At 35.9% G+C, this 27,327-nt stretch overlaps 1 protein-coding gene and 1 long non-coding RNA gene across 2 annotated transcripts; one reads left to right on the top strand and one right to left on the bottom strand.

The window, feature by feature from the left end:
• Nucleotides 1–13: 13 nt before the first annotated feature.
• On the bottom strand, nucleotides 14–13,671 carry LOC123661670. Its single transcript, XR_006744376.1, has 3 exons — nucleotides 13,659–13,671; nucleotides 3,279–3,284; nucleotides 14–105 (listed from the first exon to the last, which is right to left on the bottom strand). It is a non-coding gene; the product is annotated as an uncharacterized LOC123661670 (long non-coding RNA).
• LOC123661669 (esterase FE4-like) lies at nucleotides 13,404–16,301 on the top strand. The gene is made up of 3 exons (XM_045596619.1): nucleotides 13,404–13,577; nucleotides 14,587–15,866; nucleotides 16,127–16,301. The coding sequence occupies exons 1-3, from the start codon at nucleotides 13,404–13,406 to the stop codon at nucleotides 16,299–16,301; spliced, it is 1,629 nt and encodes a 542-aa protein (XP_045452575.1).
• The last annotated feature ends 11,026 nt before the right edge of the window (nucleotides 16,302–27,327 follow it).

The raw sequence follows: 27,327 nt of genomic DNA, 5'->3' as shown, positions 1-27,327 counted from the left end.
AGCACCCGACTGGCGAAGTACCTCAAACTTACAGAAGATCACAGCTAAATAGTACTGCTTTCAAACAGTGTTGTTTTCCTGTGGGAAGCAAGGTGACCAGAATTCCTTTAGGGGATCAGGAACAGGGTCAGCAACGAGCTGACGATGCTTCTGGTGATACCTTTTTTTATTTAAGTGCTATATATACTAGCTACCCGGACAGACTTCGTTCTGTCAAAAGTAAATAGTAAAAATTTAATAAAGTATTTTTTGTTTTTAATTTTTTCAATTATTTAAGTATAAAAAAAATACAAAAAAATAAATTTGCCGAATTGGTCGAGCAATTTTCTATTTTTGCGCTTAATAACATTCATTTTTACTAAGTAGACTAGCTGTCCGGATATACATCGTTTTGTCAAAAGTTAATAGAATTTTCTTTTATTTTTTTTTTCTTTTAAAATTATGTTTTTTCTATTGTTTATTATTATTTTTTTTTCTTTTTTTGGTTAAAAATTTATAGTCGTATTAAAACCTTCCGTGGGTCTTAAGGAACATATAAACAAATAAATTAGCCGAATATGTTGAGCCATTCTCGAGTTATAAGCTTAGCTACGTTCATTTTTATTTATATATTATACTTATAGATATAGATAACACATTATTTAGAATTGCATTCATTAGAAAAAGATGTGGAGTTATATCAGTCGAATATTACCTATAACTTAGATAAAAAGTTGTCAAGCTTAGGAACATACGACAGAATCTGGACACATTAGTAAAAATTTTATTCGATGCTACGACATTTTAATTTTTATATTCTTTCCAATATTTTGATCCACATTTCCCGTATCGTATTGTACGCGTGGTCTGTACGTGGCTTTAGACTTACCGCGCACAGCAATAGAACGTTCTGTTCCACAAAATTTGTACATACGGTTATCCGTTTGCGTACTACCGAATTTGTTTTAAGGGTTTTCTGGAGTGGTCTAGAAGGACATACAAATATAGCTCGGGTTAGTTTAGTGTAAAGTTAATTCAATTAAACTTATACATGAAGAAATGAACGTCTCACACTCAATGGATTTAAAAGGATGTTAATCCTGAAACATTTGAGGGTATTTTGCCCATGATGGTTAGCGGAACAGATAATTAAGACACCTAAACTAATGTGTCATCAAGTAATCAGGTAGTATAACCTAAATAAGTCAAAGAATACAAAAACCGCATACTAACGATGTTAATAAAACGCTGATCTGTAATGGTACTTATGGCGAAAAAAACTGTCAAATGGAAGGTCGATTTTTAACGGACTTCAAAACAGGAGGAGGTTACTCAATGCGACTGCATATATATATTTAACCGACTTCCAAAAAAGGAGGAGGGTCTCAATTCTATTGTATTTTTTTATGTATGTTACTTTAAAACTTTACGACTGGTTGAACTGATTTCGACAATTTTTTTCAGTCGGCTGTTACCTATACCAAAAGCATTAAGTTGCTTACTTTAGGAACAGACGACCGTGTGTGTATTGTGATATACACATATTAGAGATATTTATTTTATTATGTTACTTCAGAACTTTTGACTGAGTGGAGCGATTTTGACAAGAACACTTTTAATCGAAAGGCGGTGTGTGTCATTTGGTCCCATTTAAATTTATTTGAGATCTAAGAACTACTTTTCGAGTACATCTAATAATGCGTTTTTACTTGACTATTTTTTCGTCGACCTACGTTATATTATACCGCATAACTTTTTACTGGATGTACCGATGTTGATGATTTTTAATTTAATCGAAAGCTGATATTTATCATGTAGTCACATTTAAATTTCATTGAGATCTGACAGCAACTTTTTGAGTAATCATTGATAACGCGTATTTACTTGACTATTTTTTCATCTCCCTACGTTGTATTACTTATCGATGTAATTGAAATCAAATACAGAGCAAATACAATTATTTTTTGTGTCTGTTTGGGGATAATTTCGTCGTTTATGAACCGATTTTGATAATTCTTTTTTTGTTGGAAAGGAGATTTCTCAAATATGGTAGTAGTAGTCCTCCTCATCGATTTCGATGACGGCGACCCAGGGAGTCATGACTAATTTCTCTGATGGGCCCTAATATGGCTCGCTAATCCACATTTAGTTTTAAATATCCTAGAGCAACTGCGGCAGTAAAGCTGACCCGCAAAGTTGTATGTGTAAGTATAGGAGGGTTTAGGTCTCTGTTTATTAACATGGCGTTTTGAATCAAGCGCTAGAAGTCGATTTTCTTCAAATGATTTAATTTTATAATTGATAGTAGATCGCCAAGATGACCTATTTAATGCGAGCTCCTCCCAGCTTTCGGGATCAATATCACAAGCATTCAAGTTTCGTTTGAGCACATCCTTATACCGTAGATGTTGACCGCCATGCCTTCGTTTACCCTCTGCCATCTCAGAGTAAAAGACCGCTTTGGGTAGACGGCGGTCATCCATGCGAAGGACATGCTCACACCATCTCAGTTGTCTCTGGATAAGCAAAGCCTCCACTCCACACATTCCAGAAACTCGTAGGACCTCGGTATTTGGCACATGGTCTTGCCATTTAATCCTCATAATAGACCTCAGACATTTTAGGTGAAAAGTGTCAAGCTTTTTCACATCTGATTTGTACGTGCACCATGTTTCTGCACCATATAGGAGGATAGGAATGATTAGCGTTTTGTAAACACTAATTTTCGTCTGTAGTTTAAGATCATGAGACCCCCAGACACGACCATAGAGCCGCCCAAAACAGGCAGCAGCGGCGGAGATCCGCGCCGGAACTTCTGAAGCCAAGGTATTATCATTCCTGATATTGCTTCCTAGATATTTAAATCGCGATACTTCTCCCAGCCGTTTTTCATCCAGTTTCAGGACTGTTGGATCAGCCTCGCTACCTCTAGGTGGTTGTTTTAAGATTTGGGTCTTGGATGTATTTATAACCAACCCAAACCGTTGACACGCTTGATGTAAAGCATCTATATACCTTTGAAGATCCTCCACGCGGCTGGACATAAGACACACATCATCAGCGTAAAGAATTTCCAATACAGGCATCCTTCTCACCTTGGACTTGGCTCTAAATCGAGTGATATTAAATACGCCTTTGTCGGTCCTAACATTTAATTGGATTTCATTACTACAAAATTTCATTGCGTCCCTCATCACCGCCGCAAAGTATATCGCAAAAAGAGTGGGTGCCAAGACACAACCCTGTTTTACTCCACTTGTGACTTGGATGCATTCCGAAAGTTCGTTTTCATGCTGAACCTGGGCCTTCATGCCATCATGAAACTGCCGAATAAGGTTCACAATCTTCTCTGGGTATCCATATTTTTGGAGAACTAGCCAAAGGGCTTCGCGCGGAACCCTATCAAATGCCTTTTCCAAATCGACAAAACATATATAAAGTGGCCGCTGGTGTTCAAGGCTTTTTTCTTGAAGTTGTCTCAAAACAGAAATAGCATCAACTGTTCCTCTCTTAGGGCGAAAACCACATTGACTCTCAGGGAGATGTTCTTCAGCCAATTTGCTAAGACGGGTGTTGATCATATGCGCGAGAATTTTGCCGGCGCTGGAGAGAAGAGAGATGCCGCGATATGAGCTGCAATCGGACACATCTCCCCTCCCCTTATACAACTTACAAATTATAGCATCCCTCCAGCCTTGCGGAATCTCCTCACTATTCCAAACTTTCAGAACAAGGTTATAAAGTCCATTTAGTATCGACTCTCCACTATATTTATAAACCTCAGCCGCAAGCTGGTCCATTCCTGGTGTCTTTGAGTTCTTGAGACGTTTAACGGAGTCCATGAACTCTTCGAAAGTAGGTGGATTATCTAAATGTTGACAAGTTGGTATATCTTCAAGCGTGTTAATAATATACCACAGGCTAACACTGAGCGCATCAGGGTTCAATACATAATTAAAATGTTCTGCCCAACGCTTTAACACACAGTCTTTATTCGTGACTCGGTTTCGCCCATCCTTCAAATATATTGGTGCTATCTTTCTGATTCGTGGACCAAATGTTGCCTGTATGCTTTCGAAGAATTTTCCGATTTGATGGGTATCAGCATAAAGTTGTAATTCAGCTGCTTTTTCCTTCCACCACTTATCTTTAAGTTCACGGACCCTAGATCTTAGTCTGTGTTGTGCATCTCTTTTGCTGTGTGGATCAGGTGATGTGGCATTAAGTTCTTTTCTATAGTCATTAACAAGCACAGCAATGTCATTATCTGACTCATCAAACCAGTCCTGATTTTTCTTCTGTGGTTTGCCGATGGTATTCAAGGCGCAATCGTAAAGATGTTTTGCAAAAGAGTTCCACTCATCATCAATCGTATCAAACTCAGAATTTGAAGAACAGGCAGCAAAACTTTTGTCCATTCTATCACCCAGCTCCGCAGAGGAAATCAGTCTACCGAAGGCCAGCTTTGACGGTATCCTGTGTGGTGCCCGTCGTGGAGTCTTAATCCCTAGGCGCATACGCGATCTAATAAGACGATGGTCAGTCCAACCCTGTGCCCCACGCATTGCTCTCGTTACAAGGACATCTCCTAAGTCTCTACGACGAACAATAACGTAGTCCAGGAGATGCCAGTGCTTAGACCTAGGATGCATCCACGAGGTCTTGGATTTATCAGGAAGTCGGAAGAATGTATTAGTAATCGCGAGGTCAAATTCAGCACAAACAGTCAAGAGACGAGAACCGTTGTCATTACATTTTCCAACTCCATGTTTACCAAGGACACCATCCCACAGATCATGATCAGCACCGACACGAGCATTGAAATCCCCCAAGAGAATCACCTTATCATGCCTTGGAATGCCTCCGATAGTCACGCGAAGTTGATGGTAAAATGCGTCTTTTACCTCATCCGAAGAGGGAAGAGTGGGTGCATAAGCACTTATAATGTGGACAAATTTATTGTGTGCAACTGGTATACGCAATGTCATTAGGCGATCATTAATACCCTCAGGCAGCTCAGTCAAACATCCTGCTAGAGAATTACGAATAGCGAACCCCACACCACTGCCAGTCCTCTCATCTTTAGTACGTCCGATCCAAAAGTATGTGTATCCACCAAGATCCTCGCACAATTCCCCACAACCACTCAGGTGGGTCTCACTTATCGCCGCAATGTCAACCCTGTATCTCGCCAATTCCCTTGCGATGATGGCAGTCTTTCTTTCTGGACAGAGATTAAGTTCACTATCGAGCAATGTGCGTACATTCCAAGTAGCTATGCAAAGTCGTTTAACTTTTAGATCTAATTGCTTTATTTTTCGATTTTTTCGACCGCATTTGACGATGTCCAGGTACCCGCGGTTTGGTACCCAGAGGAATGGTAAGACGGACTATTTTTGGGCCACCTTTTCTAGGCCCCTCCTCCATGCAGAGGAAAGCAGAGCGATCCTAAACAGGGCTGCTTTGTCACCAGTCGTGCTGCCGAACCCAGAATCCCGTCCAAATCGACTCCGGGAGCGACCACTCTCTCCTGGCCGCCTGCATGCAGGGTATCAGCTAGAGCATCAGTACATCGATACCTACACTCCACCACCTTTACCCCATCGCTGCAGGACTTCAATTCAGAAAAAACAGAATCGCCTGGGTCATCTGCGCGGGAGTTTATTTATAGTGGTCAAGCAGTTGCGCAGGTGCAAGTCCACTTCACTCGTCCTTAACTTTGTAGTCCGATGGACCGGTAAACCAGTACGATCGGCAAAGATCAGGATGCATCAGAAAGGCCGTACGTCACTATATAGACTCTGACGAGCGCCCTTAGGGTTTTCCGCATTACCCTGCTGCATCAATATCAAAAAAAGTGTCGTATTGATACAGACTTTTTAAGTACGGGAGTCATCCGATAACTAATTAACAGTTGTTCGTAAAATTAGTCCCCTTCTTTAGGTTTAGCCCACTATGTGGTTTCCCGGGGTGTGGCCGCTGTGACTACAGCTACTTGGAGCCACTAAAGAAGAGATTGTGGAGGTTCAGTTGCAACAGAACACACCACTACACCCCAATATATATAAGGTATACCCCAAATATGGTACTATGATAAGGAATCAATAATAGGAATTAATAAATATGGAAGGATCTGATGATGGAATCCCAGAGAAATCAAGGGAAATCCTCGAAAATCGTAGTGACGACTAGTGCATTTGTTAATTTTTTTCGTCTACTTACGTTGTATTAATTATCGATGTAATCGAAGTTGTTTTTTTTTTCGTTTGGGAGCAAACACAATTATGTCCAAATATCAACAGATCAAAAACAATAAAACAAATCGTTTTTTACATATAAACAGGCTTATTATAAAAATGCGCAACTTTACAACGTAAAGTAAGGCATTCAATTTGATGAAGGCGTTACAGATATTCTGCCGCATAGCGGCTAATGCCATACATTTATTTTTTCCATATATTTTTTTTTATTATGAAATAAAAACTTTTTTATCTGTCAGCATCGCAATGCGCTTTTGCTTCTACTGATGTACTAGAGTTGAATGTGGACTTTATTCCTATAATTAAACTTTTTTAGTGAATTTCTACTCACCTCTGACTATATGTACGCTTTTACATAAAATTCAATCTATGTTCGAACATATACCCACTATTATAAATGAAAAAACGGTACTCTGCAACGCATTGCTATAATTTTTAAACATTAGCAATTTCTCTACTAAGAACCTAAATCGATTTTCATGATATTACGACACAACTTATTTTTCGCCTTATGTATTAATAAAATTTAACTTTTATCAAATATTTATTTAACTATCTTTCTCATTTTTCTCTTTCTCAAATCTCTTTTCTTTCTATTACTCAGATTAATAGCTTCCAATTCTCAAATGTCTTCTGTTTGCCACATCTTGACAGTCTGAAATGAAAATTTATTTTTATATTAATGAAATAAATAAGTAAACGCCTCAAACTAAATAGGTCATGGTCATCAATAGTCAGAAAACATACGCTCTATAACAGAAAACGCACTTCTCAGCACTAACTTCCATCTAAGACAAAAATATGTATGATATATGCATGTTATATACACATACTCACGCTAGGAGAACGCACACAGAAAAATAGTAGTATTAGCAAACAAGGGACAGCTATAATACATGAGCCATACTACATTTAATATCTCGTCACCGAAACAAAGACAAAACGGTAACCGTATGTTAAATCCACAGTTTCAGGTGATATCGTTAACAAACCCGCTCAAATATAGATAACACGTACCCATATTCTGAGTCCTATCTCGTGGGCAAGTTGGTCTTATCATTTCGTGATGTATATTGGGTGGAGTTAGTCGCAGGTAGATAACTTGACTAATGCGGGTCGAACGGACATTTTTGCACGTATCAGATATAAATAATTACGGATGCAAATATTGAGAGGAAAGAGACTAAAGTACTTTTTGTAATGCGACTGTGACGGCAATCAAGCGTCGACGCCCCTGATGATGAGCGGGAACTGAAGCCTATAGACGACCCTACCCCTAAACCACTCTAGGAACTCTGGCCATCTTACCGCAGGAACACAATGTTGCTTGGTTGCGTGCTGTATTTCTCACTTGTACTGAAACCTTGCTGCTTGTCAACTTGTGCATTTAGAACGGATATTCTGTAAGTAATGAAAATATATTTAAGGAAAGGCAAGTGATATATAATTCGTCATTTTAACTCGTATCTATTGAGCATACATGAAGTGAATTATATTATTGTTTTACAGCTAAATAATACTGCTTTTAAATATTATTATGTCCAACTACACGATTTATTTGAAGCTTTAGTGAATCTGAAGCAGATATCCTAAATAATATCATCTGTGATTATTAAATTTATAAAAAAAAAACACCTAAAACGCGCTCATCTATAACTTGGTCGCAAAAATGTTCGGTCATTTCGGCAAATTCATAGTCGGTCAGGTTATTGTCGGCGAATATCCGTAGAGTTTTTAGTTTATCTCCCGAGGGTTAAATGGGCTGACCGTTAACAATCCATCTCGGACTTAAACTATTAACATAAGGGTATAAAGACACCGCCATTATGGTAATTTGTTCGAAGTTGAGCCTTTCAAGATTTCGCGCCCGTTATGAACTTTGATAACTTGCTAGCTTATCTATAAGGGATAATATAACATTTATTTTATTTTAATTATTTTATGTGCAGTTTTAGTCTAACCTCGTTTTATGTCTCTGATAATACTGTTTTACTCAAAATAATTTTACTCACCCAGGTCTTTTATCCAGTCTAACTTTATTTCAGTTTTACGCCCCTGATTTTTTTTACAAGTTTTACAATTATGACGTCACTTTTAAATGCTTGTAATGCAAAATTGCACTCCTAGCATATATTTAAGCAATTCTAAAAATTTTCATTATTTATCGTTGTGTCCATTTGTTATAAGTATTCTTTGACGGTTCGCAGGAAAGTGGACATAAGGTGCCAATCAAACCACTAATTGCAAATTTATGCGACGTTTCAATCCTTTGTTGGACCGTCATCAGGCATCTAAAATACATACAAACATTGAAGAAAGTTGTACAACTAATTAATCCAATCAATAATAAATGTACAACTAATTATTAGACACCTTATGTCCACTTTCCTGCGAACCGTCAAAGAATTCTAAAAATGTTTGGGAAGATAATTTTGATACTGCGCATTGCCGAAACCAACTCGAGCATGACATGACAACTTTCTATTTTAAACGGAAGATATTTAGAAACCACATCGTATACCTTCCATGTAACTTCCAGACCGTACTTAGGGCAGCGGTATAATCGACAACACTACTGCCATTAGAAGCTTGCTGCACCGATAGCCGAGGCTTATGTTAAATACAACTCTGCGGCGGATTACTCGTATTTTCCGTCGGATTTGCGACATCCCGTGGATTTACTCTCCGCGGATTTTTCGACGCGTCCCGAGAGTATTCCCTTTAATCTTTATTGTAGCGCTTTAATTGAAAATTCTACGTGAATAGACGCATTAGCAGCGGTAAGCTCCGGTATAGTGCTCGGCTTGTGGCGTTTTTCGGATAGTCGAGTGAAATTAAAGAATTCATAAGATTTAAAAGATTATATTTTCATCAGAGGAGTCACGAAAGGGCAGTAGATGAAAACGTTGATTTCGACCGCTTGTTAAAGTTTCAAGCTTAATCTCAGCTAACACTTATTAATTCTCTAGTTGATTTCCTCAATTGACGTTTTGTATACACATCCAGACCACTACGTCTACGTCATTTGAACAAATAAAACTTGAAATTGAATACATAACGGAAACGTATAACAATCAACCACAAAAACTACTAAAATAGGTAGGTATAGAAACAATGCTCTGTATAAAACAATTTAAATAAAATATAATTAAAATATATGATTTCAAACTCGATTGATGGGAAAATACTATAAGTAAACAATTATGTTTCTCATCAATTTCAACAGCTTTTTTTTTTTGCTAAGGTCATGTGATTTAGTGACTCTTACCTATAGGAATATGTGATTAGTTTAGTAACCAAAAGATGTTTAGTAACCAAAACAAATATGTATTTACAGTGTTATGTTAAAAATTTGGCATTCGACGTTATTAATCAAAACTGAACAAATATACTTTACCAGTGATTGAAAACTTTCCATTATAAGTGTAATTTGAGTTTCTTATCATTCATTACCGAGATGAATAATTGTATTTGTTTGAAAATGAAAAAAAACCGACTTCAATTACATCGATTAGTAATACAACGTAGATCGACGAAAAAATAGTCAAGTAACTACGCGTTATCAAAGAGTACTCCAAAAGTAGTTATCAGATCTCGATAAAATTTAAATGTGACCACATGATAAACATCAGCTTTTTATTGAATTAAAAATTTCAAAATCGGTACACCCAGTAAAAAGTTATGCGGATTTTCGAGAGTTTCCCTCGATTTCTCTGGGATCTCATCATCAGATCCTAGTTTCCTTATCATGGTACTAAACTAGGGATATCTCCTTTCCAACAAAAAAAGAATTATTAAAATCGGTACATCCAGTAGAAAGTTATGCGGTATAATACAACGTAGGTCGACGAAAAAAGCGTCAAGTAAAAACGCATTATTAGATATAACTCGAAAAGTAGTTGTTAGATCTCAAATAAATTTAAATGGGACCAATTGACATAAACCACCTTTCGATTAAAAAAAAATTGTCGAAATCGGTCCACACGGTCAAAAGTTCTGATGTAACATACATACTACGCTTCAGCCTCTAATATCCCACTACTGGGCATAGGCCTCTTTCCCCATGTAGGAGAAGGATCAGAGCTTAATCCACCACGCTGCTCCAATGCGGGTTGGCGGATATATTCCTTACTATGAGTAACGATCGCTATCAGGTGTATATGATAACAACCGGGACCGACGGCTTAACGTGCTCTCCGAGGCACGGTGGGGAGACCCACAAGGACTGCACAAACGCCCAGACCACGGCAAACACCTGTATGGCCAATACAAATGTTTGTCATGTGTGGGGATCGAACCCGCAACCGCCAGCGCAACAGGTACAATCCATGGCTGTGACCGTTGCGCCAACGCGGCGTAACATACATAAAAAAAATCGAATTGAGAATCTCGTCCTTTTTTGGAAGTCGGTTAAAAATGATTGTAAGACTGAACCTTTCCAGGACCAATCTATCGATGTTTTTAAAGTAACTTAAATTTCCAAAAAATAATCCCAATCTGTGAAAAATTTAGTAACTATACTCATTCTTAAAATCGGTAATTAAATTTTAAAACACTACCAACATTTATTTTATCCCAAATCCCTCCCGAACTTGAATCATCTACAAACGGGAAAAGAGGCATTCACAAGCCTCAGTGAAGCCTTAATTATACCTTCAAAGAAACAGCAACAAATCTCTAACACGGATTCAAATATATTAATACATTCCCTGTTCAATCCGTTCGTTAAATCCTCGAGCTGTCAGATCTTTCATTCAAAGGGTTCATTCAGCGAAATCAATAAAGACTGTCCTAAGCCGTCGTTATGCGGAAATTTGCTTGCTGGGTGAATTATATTTGAGTCTTTAGTTTTTGGAAGTAAGAATCCCTCTGGAGACTAAATATTACTCAACTAATAACGTTGGATTATCATATATATTAAATTACATAAAAACTTTATGGAAATGGGTAGACGGTACACTTTTTTTATCCCACTGGCCCGCTTGATTGTAAACGGTTACAGTAGCTTTTGGCCCTACAACTCATCGGCATCATACGCGATGTTGACCTTATCCCCACCGTGGTCACTGCTCGGAATTTAAACCGAAGCAATACGATTTACTCGGCAACGAAAGGTCCCTCAAAGTACACTGACAACTGCAGGGCATAATATACCATGGAATTGTTTGGTTCGTTGGTTCGTACAGTAAACTAAATTGGTCAAAACATATTTCAAACTAGCTGTGCCCACGACTTCGTTCGCGTGGAATTTAACAAAAAAGTTTTTGTTCAGTTCTCAGAGCAAAAGTAGAGAGAAAAGTAGCCTTACTCCTTACAACATCAGCTCTTCGCCAATAAAAGATTTTTTTTATCTTATAACATACACACACGATCGTCTGTTCCTATGGTAAGCAACTTAATGCTTGTGTTACAGGTAACAGTCGACTGTTATAACTGTATATTCTTTTTATTAATATACATAGAAACTAGCTGACCCCGCAAACGTTGTTTTGCCATATGTGTTATTAACCCGCTTAATCTCCCCCCCCCCCCCCTTATAACTACCCGATATGCCCACAAAATTTTATTAAAATCGGTCGAGCCGTTTCGGAGGAGTTCAATGTTTAACACCATGACACGAGAATTTTATATATTAGAAGAGAGATAATACACATATAAATATATAAATACAAGTATTACACCCAGACTCAGGCGAGAATCGAACCCGCAACCCACGGCACAGAAAGCAGGGCCACTACAAACTGCGCCAACGGGCTAGTCAAAAAGTCCAGCCGTTTCAAAGACTAGCCGGAACAAACAGACAGACAGACAGACAAAAATTTTAAAAAATGTTTTTTGGTACATGTACCGTGTATACATCGATATGCATTTGGTAAATAGCGGTTATTTTAATATTACAAACAGACACTCCAATTTCATTTATTTGTATTGATTTACTTCTTCTTCTTAAAGTGCCATCTTCTCACGAAGTTCGGCGATCATTTTGGCAACTCGTACCCTTGATATCGTAGCCCTGAATACCGAACGGGTGCTTTTCCCAAACCATTGGCGATATTGATTTACGTATTAAAGGAACTCATGCAATTGGGAGCTGAAGCCTGATTTTAATAGAAATAGTATTCGATCTCCACTAATCAAACTTAGATATTTCATAAGGTACCATAAATAGTCCTTGCTTGACATATGCTTGTCCATGTATACATATAAGTAACTACAAAAAACTTCAAGTCAGTCAAAACAAATGTTTAAAAATTTCATTTAAAACCCCTTACAAAACGAATATAATAAAATTACATTCCAAAATCAATTTTCGGTTACTCCTAAACTTCGTTCTTAAAAATACTCACAAATTTTACAACAAAATTTAGAAACATAAGAATCTATTAATTTCAAATATATGTAAAACAAAAATATCAGATTTGCCGTATATCAACAAATACGGCACGTATCGTTTGCTACATCACTACCTATTATTTCCGCCATCCAATAGCTGTAGTTGCTATGAGCACGCGCATGACCAATTGACCGAGCCTCGAACGCCGTATCGACATCCCCACAAGTGCCTGTACAGTAAGAGGGAGCGGGCGGCGAGGTAGCTCGCATCGGGTAAATCATACTGGTCGAAAAGATCACCTATAACTATTATGCAGTTATGTTTGATATTTTCGTGTATTTTTAATCTACCTTCTTGTCAAAAGTGATTCTACTATTAATAGATCACAGTAAAACATAAGTGTATTTATCTTATCATATTTCGTATTTTATGTTATTACAAGTAATAGTAAACATTTTGTAACCTTTGATAAGCGATTGTTAGCTAGTGATTTAATTATTTGACTTATATTATTATACTTAATTGTACTTTTGTTTCATTAAATAAAATAAATAAATTAAAAAAAAACTGCGCCAACAGAAACCGCTATCGATTTTGTTATTAGTGTAGATGTTACCCTTGAGAACCTCGACGTGAGATTTGTTTAGATTGAATCATTGTTAACACTTAAAAAACTGTTTTTAGTTGTTATATTATTTATATTTACAATTGTTAATATTAATTTTAACGAATACAATTAAAAATAAATACAGTGGTAGTGTATGTTTTAGTTTCTAAGTGTGTGGATTAACCGACATGACTGGACGCTGTTTGTGTGTTGTGTAAGGACGATGAAGGTGTACTGGTTGGTGCTTTGGTCACTCTGGGCAGCGCGTCTGGTCAGGCAACCAACATTGCCAGTTCGAGTTACAGGGGGTTGGTTGCGCGGCGTGATAGCCCCCGATGGCTCTCATAAACGGTATTTGGCTGTCCCGTACGCCACTCACCCAGTACAGCGTTTCCAGGTGTGATTTTGTGTGAATTTTGGCAGTCTCTTAAGTTTTTATGAGGTTATTAAAATATAAAATGTGCTAGTGATGTGATACGAAATTAAGAGGTTGTTTCGGCCTTATTCATCGTAGAATGTACTTTGTATCATTCATAAAGATTATATTTTTAACCTACTTCAAAAAAGGTGGAGGTTACTTCATTCGACCGTATATTATTTTTTTTATTGGAATGGAGATACCTTAGGTGAGATACCATGATAAGGAAACCATGATCTGATGATGGAACCTTAGAGGAAACAGAGGAAAACTCTCGAAAATCGTAGTATATATCGTTCTATTAATGTGTGTCATGTAACAACTGTTTGAACGTTCACTCAGACCGGAAATCGAACTTGTAACCATTAACGTTTATGGGTACCTATTATCACTACTACAAAGCTTTCGAAGTGACACTAAATAGCTACACAAATTAACAAAAAGTAAAATAAATATATAAAAAATAATAAATAATAAATGGAATCATTTATAATTAATAAATATGTACCAGGTAGGAAGGAAGTTAGAAGCAACACAATTTGAAAAAAAATGTTGAATTTTATATATATTTTCTAGTTCTTAATTTTTTTTTTAATTTTGTTGATTGGTTTTTAATTAAGTACATAAAAGTATTTAGGAAATTTAGTATTTTAGAAAATAACAAATACCGTAAAATAAAATAAATCAAACAAAATAATAATAATAATAATAATTCAAACTATTAAGTGAAATAAAAAAACATATGACTTTATTTATTTTGGTCGACAGTATATAAAATTACATAAATAATTTTAAAAAAAAGTTTACTAGTAATATTTTAGTTTTACAAACGTCATATTATACGGTCGTATGACTAATATTACATCACTTCCGTTATATATTTTTCTTACGGTTTTAGTATCACATTTTTTTCAGTTCGCTCGCCTAGCCAAATGTCAAGCCTGCCGTAAGGAACTTCGTTCCAATAAACAAACTACTTAATTTTTAGGCACCTGGACCTGAACCGCAATGGAGAGGGGTATTGGAAGCAGTAGAAGAAAATATTCAATGTCTTCAAAGAATTGGTGCTAGCATATTTATAGGTCGAAAAGAATGCTTAATCGTGAATGTATATACACCAGTAGATGCTACTGCAGATTCCAAATATCCAGTAATGGTTTACATCCATGGCGGAGGATTCTATGAGGGATATGGCGCAAGTTTGCTATATGGCCCTGATTATTTAGTATCTAAAGGGGTCGTCCTAGTTGTCATGAATTATAGGCTAAATATCCAGGGATTTGCTTGTTTGAGAATCAAGGAAGCTCCCGGTAATGCCGGTATGAAAGACCAAGTAGCTGCCCTGAAATGGGTCCAAAAAAACATCCATGCATTTGGAGGAGATCCCAATAGTGTCACTTTGTTTGGTGAGAGCGCTGGTGCAGCTTCTGTGTCTTATCACATTCTCTCGCCGATGTCCAAAAATCTGTTCCATAAAGCCATCATGCAAAGTGGCTCATCATTGGCAGCTTGGGCGAGGCAGTACAACCCGGTGTACATGGCCAGTTTATTGACAAAAGTTATGCTGTATGCTTCGGATAATGTCTATGATATTTATAAAGCTTTAATGAAAACGTCTGACAGGGACCTAATTGTTACAAGAGTGCCGAGAGAAAAGGGTAACGTTATTATATCGGAATGTATTCATACACCCTGTGTTGAAGTCGAAATACCAGGAATAGAACCGTTTCTGACCGAAGAACCGTACGACTTACTATCTAGTGGTAAATACCACAAAGTTCCAATGATAATTGGTGTCAACAATGCGGAAGGTTTGCTGTTTTCGGATATGGAAAATGGTACAACTATACCGAAGATTGTTTTTGAAAAGTCGTTACCTAGAAATTTAGATATATCTGAAGAACTGAAACGTAAAGAAATAGGAGATAAATTAAAGGAATTCTACTTGGACGGCAGTGAGGTCAATTACGATAATTTAGCGAATTTTTCACGCTTTTACGGCGAGGTATATGTCACACTTCCGGTTCTTGCAGAGACTGAATTATATTTAAGTACTAACGACAATCCCATATATACCTATGTATTTAGCTATAGTGGAAGACGAAACATAGTAAAATTGACACTAGGCTATGGATTAAGTAATGAACCAGGAGCTTCGCATGCTGACGATATATTCTACTTGTTTCGACAGCCTCTCATTCCTTCGTTCTTCGAGAATAATATGATAGATAGGTTCACGACCTTGTGGACAAACTTTGCTAAATATGGGTGGGTATTTTTATTGATTATACAATCCATTTATTAATATTGCATTAAAACTAAAAAATGAAATTATCCGCCTTTCTAGTACACAAATGCTATCTCTTCTCTTGATGAAAAAGGGCTGATGTTAGGTATAGGAAATACATTTTATACGACAATTATTCTCTAAATTATTAAACAATTTGTTTGTTTTGATGTAACTAATCACAGCTAAAAAGGAATTGCAATATAGTTGTAGAGATTAACTAAAACATTCTTTATTTTAGGGATCCAACTCCGAATGTGTCTGATCTTTTGCCAGTAAAGTGGCAACCGACGAACAAATCATCGCCCCACTCCTTCGTCATCGACAGAGAGTTCTCCACGACGCCACTCTGGTTCACCGACTCTCTTAAATACTTACGAGACGTATACCAAAAATACAGAAGGAAAACGGACTGAGAAAATAGGGTATGATGGATTTGAATGGTAGCAACTATATTTTTTTTAGTTTCTAGTTGTTATGTCTTTAGCCTGGTTCCTATATTCAAAAAACGATTCGTTTTGCTAATGGAATCGTAAAATTTAAACACGACACGTTCGCAATCCTGCTGTCGCAGAAATCGGGCATTACTGTGTAGAGATTTGACAAAAAAATAGATGTCAAATATAAATTTAAAATAGATATATTCAAATCATATAAATAGAAACTACCTGTGCCCGCGAATTCGTCCACGTGGAATTAAAAAAAAAATATTGTTCAATTCGCAGAGTAACAAAATAGATAAATTTCTAAAATAAAAGTAGCCTAAGCTACTCCTTATTACATCAGCTATCTGCCAGTGAAAGTCCCATCAAAATCGGTCCATCCGTTTCAGAGATTAGCCGGAACAAACAGACAGGCAGACAGACAAAATTGTAAAAAGTGTTATATCGGTATATGTACCGTGTAATATTACAAACAGACAATCCAATTTTATTTATTTGTATAGATAATTAAATCAATTAAATTTTGAGATGTAAAACTTGAATTCTACGATGTTTTCAAATCCATGTATGAATTAATTATATTAAATAACGTAAGGTATAATGACTGATTCAAAATATGGTTTTAAACGAGAAACAGCGGGAATAAATTACTAAAAAAATTACAAATAAGGACAAAAATAACCTCGATAGTCATTTTACTTTTTGGTACAGTAAAATTTCTGCCTTTATCAAAAATAAATAAGGACAATAAACGCCACACAATTTTATAACTATATTTTGTACACATTGTATGATTTTTTTTTAATATCCTTATTAAGGGACTTTTATACATATTATGTACATGACAGTCCTTTGCTATACTTATTCTATACTAAAACTAACAATTCTAACATTTTTAAATAAACTAAATTATAATACTAAATTATTACTAGATCTTAACTTAATACTCCTAAGTACAAACTCTAGTATAAGAGTTTTGGCGGGAGCTCTAAACGTGGCGGTCGATTTACTTTTACTGTTTTTTTTCGTTAAAATATCCTGTGTGAATATTACCAAAACTTATTTTGGTCAGTGTAAATAATTGTACATTTTGTAAATTATTAAAATGAATGAACCGGAGGACCCAGGTGGAACTCCGAAAAGATCCAAATTTGCTCGTAAAAGAGGTGCGAAGGAAGGTGGACCTGAAGTAGGCGGCGGTGAGGATGACTTTATTCCGTTTTTTAAGCCAGGTTATCTGAGACTTTATCCTGAACATTGTACAAATACGGACTTCAAAGTTTTTGTAGAAAGCAAGGACCAACAGGTTAAACTTGGAAATAAAAGCCCAGTTTACTTAAATCATATTTTTACTTCGGAGGTGAAAGGTGTGGTAGCTTTACATAGAGTCAATGCGAATAAAATTGCGGCTGTTTTTAAACAATACAACACTGCAAATAATTTTATCACAAATACAGACTTTTTAACAAAGCACAACTTAAAGGCGCACATTCCTGCAGCGCAGATAGAAAAAATTGGAATCATCCGATATGTGCCTACCAACATTTCGAACAAGGATTTATATACTAAACTGTCTTCGATCTATGAAATTATTTCAGTGCGAAGATTCACGAAAAAAGTCGGTCAAAGTACTGTAGGTCTCGAAACTGTCAGTATAACTTTCTTGTCAAATGTTCTGCCTGACAACATCCAATATGACCTATTTTCGTTCAGGGTGTTTGAATATGTCCCGCCGTTGCAGCAATGCTTCCGGTGCTTCAAGTTCAACCATCCTGCGAAAATTTGTAACGGTAAACAACGTTGCTCAATATGTGCCGGAGAACATAATTTCAGAGATTGCGATCAAAAAGAGAACCTGTGTTGTGTCAATTGCAGTGGCCCTCACCTGGCCATTTCCAAATCTTGCCCAATAAAAATGAAAAAAATACTTGAAAAAAAGGGTAAAATTACTTATGCCTCTGTGGCTAATACACTTACGTCATCTGATTTTCCATCTTTACCTGCACAGTCGAGCAGCATTGTTAAGACCCTACCATCAATAAGCCAAAATATACATAAATCAAATAAAAATGTAAAAATTGTAAATAATGTAAATAAAACAGTGCCTGAACCCAACTTGAACCAAACTCAACTTAAGGCTCAAATTGCAAACAATAATAATATTCTAATGGCAATGGTCCAAACTTTAGTGGAATTGGGTAATAAAACAAATAATGAACCTGTGACTACACTGCTCATTAAAGACTTACTTTTAAAAAATCTGTCACATTAATGGACAGTGCAGTACAGAACATTCAGCAGTTATGTATAGCTCAGTACAATATTCAAAGTATATATAGTAAAAAACCCTTATTGTCTAAATTTTTAGTTGAGCAAAATGTTGATATCTGTTTACTTAATGAAACTTGGCTGAAAGATACTCAGCATCTTAAAATTTCGGGATATAATTCCCACTATCATAATGCACAAAATGAGCACGGTGGAGTAGCAATTTTGATCAAACCGTATTTTAAATATAATATTATTCAAACCAGATTTTACCAAGACATTCAGACTGTGGCGTTATCATTATATGTAAGTGGTAACCAATTAACGATTTTATGTGTATATTGCCCTCCCTCGAATGGTAACTTCAGAATAAGTAAACTACGTGATATAATTAGAAATTTGCCTAAGCCAATATATGTGGCTGGTGATTTCAATGCACACCATGTTGCATTTGGGTGTATGACCACGAAAAGTCGGGGTCACCAGTTATATGATTTAATTGATGAATTTGATCTATGTGTCCTTAATAATGGTAGCTTCACTACTATTAATTATCCTAACCGAAATCCATCGGCTATTGATGTTAGCTTTTGTAGTGCTGCAATCACTCCACTATGCGAATGGTGGGTGCATGATGATTGTATGGGGAGCTATCATTTTCCTACGCTTACTCGTTTTTTATTGTCTGTTGATAGATATCAAATTAATCCTCCCATTGAAAAATTCTTATACAACAAGACAGATTGGACGAAATACAATGAGCTATCTATAACTGCTTTTTCTAATTTTGAAGTTAATAATGAGAATCCATTACAGTCTTATGACGAATTTATCGAAAGGCTTGATACACTTAAGAGGGATACTGTGCCAAAGTTTGTCAAAACAAATAACTATCGTTGCAAACCTCCAGCACCTTGGTGGAATGACACATGTGAACAGAATGTTATTAAAACTTATGAAGCTTTAAAACTGTACAGAAGGGACCCAACCATTGATAATTACATTAATTACAAAAGACTTGTTGCTGTTAAGAAAAAGACTATTTCAGAACATAAACGCAATGGTTGGGCGAATATCTGTAATACTTTTAACAGAACTACACCTGTTAGTATTATTTGGAAATACATCAAGTTATTTAAACGAATAAAATGCAATAATAGAACATATAAAGATGAATTTGTTGTCCCTCTCTTAGAAAAATTATCTCAAAAGGGATGTAGGGTTATTGATAATCTAGAAAGTTATTTTCTTATTAATAATAGCCTTCAAAAGTCCAGTTTCCTCATAGAACCCTTTACTTGGAGTGAGTTTTGTACAAGTTTACAATCCAGACGAAACACAACCCCTGGTTTAGATGATTGTCCATACATTTTGATTAAAAACCTAAATCAGTCCGTTCAAAAGAAACTATTAGCTAATCTTAACGCTCTTTGGCACTTAAACAAAATTCCTGAATCTTGGAAAACACAGTGTGTAATCCCTATACTTAAGCTTGACAAGCCACCTGAAGATCCTAACTCATATCGTCCTATATCATTGTCATCTTGTGTTGGAAAGCTTAATGAAAACATGATAAAAATGCGTCTTGAGTATTATGTAGAGGCAAACAACATCATTCCACATGTTCAATATGGCTTCCGGAGAGGGCGAAGTTGTGCTGACAGCTTCATCTCTCTCTTGTCAGATCTGAAATATGCCAATAATAATAATAAGTCTAGTGTTTGTGTTTTTCTGGATGTTCAAGGTGCATTTGATAATGTAGACCCTGGCATTTTGGTTCAAGTTCTTTCTGACATAGGTATACCAGGCACACTTTGTCATTGGTTATTTAATTTTTTAACAGATAGAACTTTGTATATAAGGCATAATAATATTCTCCATGGTCCCAGAAGTGTCTCCAAAGGTACAATGCAGGGGGCTACTTTATCTCCATTGCTGTACAATGTATATACTAGTCAAATTCTTAATTTTGTAAATATAGAAGGTGTAAATATTTTACAATTTGCAGATGATCTTGTAATATACTGTACAGACCATAATATAGATAGAGCTGTAAATAGTATAAATAATGCTTTAGATCAATTGTACATATATTATAATGACAGGTTAGCTCTACAGATTAACCCCAACAAAAGCAAGGCCATGATTTTTAGTAAAGATTTTCCCTCTAAAGACATACTTTACAATAATCATCCAATTTCAGTTGTACCTAATCATAAATTCCTGGGTGTTGTCATTGACAACAAACTTTGTTTTAATTTACACATCAATCACATTATAACTAACTCTCTTAAAGGCTTAAATATTATAAGATGTTTAGCTGGTGTGACTTGGGGTGCAGACCCCAAAGTTTTAAGTATGCTATATAAATCTATAGTTAGAAGTCACTTCGACTACAGTTGCTTAGCCTACTCAAATAGTAGTTGTGTTAAAAAACTAGACATAATTCAAAACAAAGCTCTGAGAATTATTTCTGGGGCTATGTCTTCAACTCCCATACGAGCTATGGAAGTTGAAACCAAAATAATGCCACTGTGTCTTAGAAGACTTCTACTAATAGAGAGATATTTACTAAAGCTATTATCTGGTAAAGATAATGTTTTAAAAAAAATAGTACCTTTTCCTGTACAATGCCCGGTCCAGCAGATTTCGGGAGGTGAGCTCTTACGAGGTTATTTCCCAGTTCTGCCTCTCATTGTAATGCAAATGAATGAAGATTTTAAAAATGTAATTAAACAATTAAAGTGGACATGCTACTCATACCCATATTCCTGTATTATATTTGAAACTAATATTGTTACTAAAAAAATTTTTAATAATTGTGAACTATTAAGTTTTCTTTCCGACAATAACTACTATACTTTGTATACAGATGGTAGCAAAAGTGAGTTCTTTGTGCGTAGTGCTGTTTATGATCCCCAATCCAAGTTTGGTCAAAGTTTTCTTCTGGACCCCAAATGCAGTGTTTTCACTGCAGAGGTATATGCGGCCCTCGAGGCCCTGAAGAGGATCACACGTATAAATAGTTCTAACAATTTTTTAATTTTAACAGACAGTTTAAGTATGGTCCAAAGTTTAACCAATCTCAGATTCGACTTTAAAAAAAACTATATTTTGTATAATATTAAAAAATTGTTATTTAGTTATGCACAAAAGGGTATACAGGTCTCTTTCATGTGGATTCCATCACATAGGGGCATAACAGGAAATGAGATAGTAGATGAAATTGCACGTGATGGAATCAACATGTTGGACGTTAGTTCCATAGTAAAAGTACCTTTGACCGACTGTTGTCAATCTATTGACAATCATGTCAATAGCTTATGGGTCGAATTTTGGAAACAAGATCAAGAACAGAAGGGTAAATGGTATGGAAATGTTCAAGTAAATCTACCTGTAGCACCATGGTATTACAATCTGAAAATGGCCAGTCGGGACTTTATTACGACTATAAACAGACTGCGTTTTGGTCACTCCACTGTCCCGGCCCACCTGGCTCGGTTGGGCATAGTGGAGAATAGCTACTGCACCTTTTGTAATAATTCAGTTGGTGATATCGAACATTTCATATTTACATGTGAGCGCTTTTCGTTAGATAGATTGATTCTTGTCAGTGAAATTAGTGACATAGTGCAAAATCAAGTGACAGTGCAAGATCCCTCCCGCCGCCTGAGTGATATGCTAAAAAATAGATCTTATTACGTACCTCTATATAAATTCATCAAAAATACAGTGAGGAAATTATAATAAATCGAATAAAAATACTCAAGACTTGGCTTAAAGGTCTAGATACCAGGCCATAAACTCCAAAAAAAAAAAAAAAAAAACTCTAGTATAAATCTCTAGTATAATACTCTAGATTTTTTTTTAATATAATATATTAAAAAAAAAATCGATGTTTTTTAATATACTTAGTTAAAAGTTTTTAATCAGATAATTTAAATAAGCGTATTATATATATATATATATATATTTTTTTTTTTTTTTTTAAATATACATATTTCCTATTCTCATCTTAAGAACCAATAAACATTTACAGGTAGTTATGGTACCTACACATCATGTCTGCGAATGCACCAGTGGTCAATAGGTACCAGTGCAGTGGAGTAAATAAGGCGAGGAGTTATCTTTTATTTATTTTTTTAAATAATTAAACTGTTAATGTACATTGTTATATTATGTTTATTTGTAAGATTTTATACACTGTCAAAGTATTTATAATAAGGTCGTTTTTTGTTTTGTTTTGCACTATTCTCCACGAAGGCTACTTCCTCTTATCAAATGTTTTTGTTGCTATGACGTTAATGATTATAATAAATACAAACCATTAAATGTATTGTTTTTTATTGTTTTTTTTTTTTTTTTATATAATATATATAAATTTTTTTTAAACGGATTCAAATGTTTTTTATCTTCTATATAATCAGATGTGTATTTACATTATCTGTTATTTATTATGTTGTAGGTATTACGTTATCTGCTTAGAGACTGTTAGATGCTTGATCTATTTTTTTTTAATTCACTTCCTTTTTTAACCGACTTCCAAAAAAGGAGGAGGTTCTAAATTCGACTGTATTTTTTTTTGTTTTTTTATGTATGTTACCTCAGAACTTTTGACCGGGTGGACCGATTTCGACAATTTTTTTTTAATCGAAAGGTGGTGTGTGTCAATTGGTCCCATTTAAATTTATTTGAGATCTAACAACTACTTTTCGAGTTATATCTAATAATGCGTTTTTACTTGACGCTTTTTTCGTCGACCTACGTTGTATTATACCGCATAACTTTCTACTGGATGTACCGATTTTGACAATTCTTTTTTTGTTGGAAAGGGGATATCCTTAGTTTGGTACCATGATAAAGAAACCAGGATCTGATGATGGGATCCCAGATAAATCGAGGGAAACTTTCGAAAATCCGCAATAACTTTTTACTGGGTGTACCGATTTTGACTATTTTTTTCGTCGATCTACGTTGTTGTATTACTCGTCGATGAAATTGAAGTCGGTTTTTTTTCGTTTGTGAGCAAACACAATTATTATATAGAACAAGGTCGGCAAATAAGCGTACGGCTCACTCGTTGGTAAGCGATTACCGTAGCCTATAAACGCCTACAATACTACAAGCATCGTAAGCGCGTTGCCGACCCTACCCCCAATCCACCCGGGGGTGCTCTGATCACCATACTCACCACATGAATACAACACTGCTTGTAAGCAGTATTGGCTGTGATCTTCTGTAAGGTACTTCCCCAGTCGGGCTGCTCCACAATTTGAACAGAATATTTCCTGCTGCTCCTTACCTCAGTCACCTCCTCGTCGTTTATACCTCCTTTTTTAATTTCCATACTACAGGTACGTTTAAGATACAGACACGTCCTCTGTCATCATCATCATCATTTCAGCCTATTGCAGTCCACTGCTGGACATAGGCCTCCACAAGTTCGCGTCAAAAATGCGTGAACTCATGTGTGTTGCCCATAGTCACCACGCTGGGCAGGCGGGTTGGTGACCGCAGGGCTGGCTTTGTCGCACCTAAGACGCTGCTGCCCGTCTTCGGCCTGTGTATTTCAAAGCCAGCGGTTAGATGGTTATCCCGCCATCGGTCGGCTTCTTAAGTTCCAAGGTGGTAGTGGAACCTTGTTATCCCTTAGTCGCCTCTTACGACACCCACGGGAAGAGAGGGGGGTGGCTATATTCTTTGGTGCCGTAGCCACACAGCACCACGGCCTCTGTGCCTAAGGTTTATTAAACTTTTTTTTTGATATAATTATACAAGGTCATCTGTTCCCACGGTAAGCAAATTAATGCTTCGCTTCAGCCTGTAATATCCCACTGCCGGGCATAGGCCTTTTTCGCCATGCAGGAGAAGGATCAGAGCCTAATCCACCAGGCTGGTCCGATGCGGGTTGGCGGATATGCCCGAGTGGAAATTTTTTCGTCTTCCTTAGAAGGACCGGACCAGGCATGCCTGGATCAGGACTAGATAAGGTATGTAACGCAGATGATTGGTCTGGACCTGATCAGGATGAGATGAGATTTCCCTATCGGGTCCAGATCAGGAAATCTCATCTCATTCTGATCAGCCGGTTCGGTCCGGTCCTTTTAAAAAACACGAATGTATATTCTTGAAAAAATTGTTTAACAAAAAAAATATAAAGCGAATTGATATTATAAATATGTTACTTAACATAATTATTATGATATTTATTTCCGTTTATTTTTTCCAATGTATTATTTATTTATATTTTTACTTTAAACATTAATTATTTTATTTATTTTATGTTATTAATTAATTAATATTATTATTAAATTTTATTTATTAACTTCTAATAATTAAGTACTCATTAACTATTTCCTATTACTTACGACTGCTCCACTGTGTAGAAATGGCCTCCCTGCTAGACTGTCCTGATAACTGTATATCGACGGGCCCGAAGAACAAAATCGTATCTGCAAAATTACCAAATTACAGTACGAAGCTTAGAAGTTCTGCTGAAATACAGTCATTTACTACTTACTTAAATAAAGATGATGTTTGGAAAATCATTGTAAAAGCTAATCAGGAACTTTGTTTATTTATTTCTACGTGTTTATAAAGACTTTAACTTTTATTTTAGGCTAAAATTAATTCTTATAATACTATAGGTATTTGTTCTTCGGAACTACCCAGCACTTATCTACATATACGATTTTGTTTCAGGAAATTGAATAAAAAAATAGTAACCCATGTGAACATATGATGTTTTTCTCAGATAATTTAGTCGACAATATAATAGTATGTGTACATTTATATTAAAGAAAACACATTTATTTTTAATAATCAAAGCTTTAATAATATAAAAGTAGCACAGTGGGATCTTTGTTACAAAACAAACGTCAAATAGGTGTTATAAATTCTCTCATTATTACTAGATCATCATCATAAAATATAAAAGAAAATAAACTTTAACAAAAAATAAACAATTACTCTTATTTCTTGATCCATTCAGGAGATTACTTATTTAAAATCACAGTTTCAATTACGATTACTAGTTATGTCCTAAACTTTCTACTTCGTTTTTATATTTTATATTAGTTTTTTTAATCACAGCAAATTAAAATTAAATCAGTCTCAAGCTTTCTATCATTATTACATAAATCAATATTAAGTATGGTTAAGATTCATCGTCATATATATCGTTTCTTTCATCATTGCAATCAGAATTATAATATGGTAAAGATTTAAAAAATACTGCATTGCATGTATTTATGACACCAGAATCACACATGCTCAGTAAATCTTTATATTTAGTTTTTGTTGAGGTGACGAATAAGCATACTCTAATACAGGTAAAATATTACCCGAGTTTCTTGTATCGCTGCGAACAATTAAGCATTCATAAGTTTCTTGGTTTCATCATTCCATCAGTTATATATAGACATAGGCCTCCACAAGTTCGCGCCAAAAATACGTGAACTCATGTGTGTTGCCCATCGTCACCACGCTGGGCAGGCGGGTTGGTGACCGCAGGGCTGGCTTTGTCGCACCTATGACGCTGCTGCCCGTCTTCGGCCTATGTGTTTCAAAGCCAGCGGTTAGATGGTTATCCCGCCATCGGTCGGCTTCTTAAGTTCCAAGGTCGTACTGGAACCTTGTTATCCCTTAGTCGCCTCTTACGACACTCACGGGAAGAGAGGGGGTGTCTATATTCTTTGGTTTAAATCACACATATAATACAGTTTATTCGGTTCCGATTTATCAACGAAAACTTCCTTAATCTTAGTCCACAATATTTTCTGTTGTCTAAAATTCTTGTTTCACAATTTGTCATTTACGTGAACCTTAAAATTATGAAAATTTTCTTGTGTCATATTTTTTACTACATACGGTTTTCCTTTTGTTTTTGTACATCATCTTACAAGTAAACGCCATTCATCTAGTGTGTAAATAGTTTTTGAAGAAGAGGACCGCTCTATAAGGGCATGCACATTGTCTCCCTTGTTCTGTGTATATCCCTTTTCAAGAAGTCGATGTGTGATTGATGCCTTGTACTTTTTGGCTGCATACAAATATGAAAAAAGACAAATCTATTCCAATTTTGGCCAGCAAAACTATCTGACCAGAAACGAAATTCTTTGGCTCCTAGTTCTATAGTTTTTATTTACAATTTCGCGATATTGACGCGTGGTTGTTTATTGAAGCATTCAAGTCTTTGTTCTTTTGTTATTTTATCCACACACTTATTCCTACAACTACAGGGCTTTCTCATTATTTTTTCACCAACAAATTTACCTCGCTTTGATATTTAGCTCTTTCCAAGCAAACTTTTTCTTTTCACGTCAGATCAGTCTTGCTTATGTACCAAGCGTTTCTTTGATCTTTGCTTTCGCGTCATTTCTGGTATTAAGTTAGATGCACTAATGTTTAGCAATCGAATTGAATCAACCCAACTAGTATGATCGGGACAAAAAGGGTCATTACATTTTATGTGTATATTCACGGGGGAAGGCATTGGAGTAGCTAAAACCATATGTGTATATATATGGCGCAGAAATTCTAGGATCTTCAAATTCTCAAATTCTTCAATGTAAACAGTTGGTGAGTTATTGAAACTAGAGGTTACTTCTATATTTAATGGTGTAAGCACTTCGTCAGGATGTGGGGTTTGACTATTGGGTGGTGGTGAATCAAGATGCTCGCAGTTGGCCTGAAAAATATCGGTGTTAACTTCGTGTTGATAGCCTAATAC

The sequence above is a fragment of the Melitaea cinxia genome, chromosome 17 (assembly GCF_905220565.1).
Source record: "Melitaea cinxia chromosome 17, ilMelCinx1.1, whole genome shotgun sequence".
Lineage (NCBI taxonomy): Eukaryota > Metazoa > Arthropoda > Insecta > Lepidoptera > Nymphalidae > Melitaea > Melitaea cinxia.
The sequence above is the reverse complement of the archived record's forward strand: the minus strand, read 5'-3'. Positions and strand labels throughout refer to the sequence as shown.

Excerpts from the sequence above, each read along its gene's own strand:
- LOC123661669 (XM_045596619.1), top strand. The coding sequence starts at position 13,404 with ATGAAGGTGTACTGGTTGGTGCTTTGGTCACTCTGGGCAGCGCGTCTG. Across the intron at positions 13,578-14,586 it reads ACCCAGTACAGCGTTTCCAG|GCACCTGGACCTGAACCGCA; the intron begins GTGTGATTTTGT and ends CTTAATTTTTAG. Across the intron at positions 15,867-16,126 it reads ACAAACTTTGCTAAATATGG|GGATCCAACTCCGAATGTGT; the intron begins GTGGGTATTTTT and ends TCTTTATTTTAG.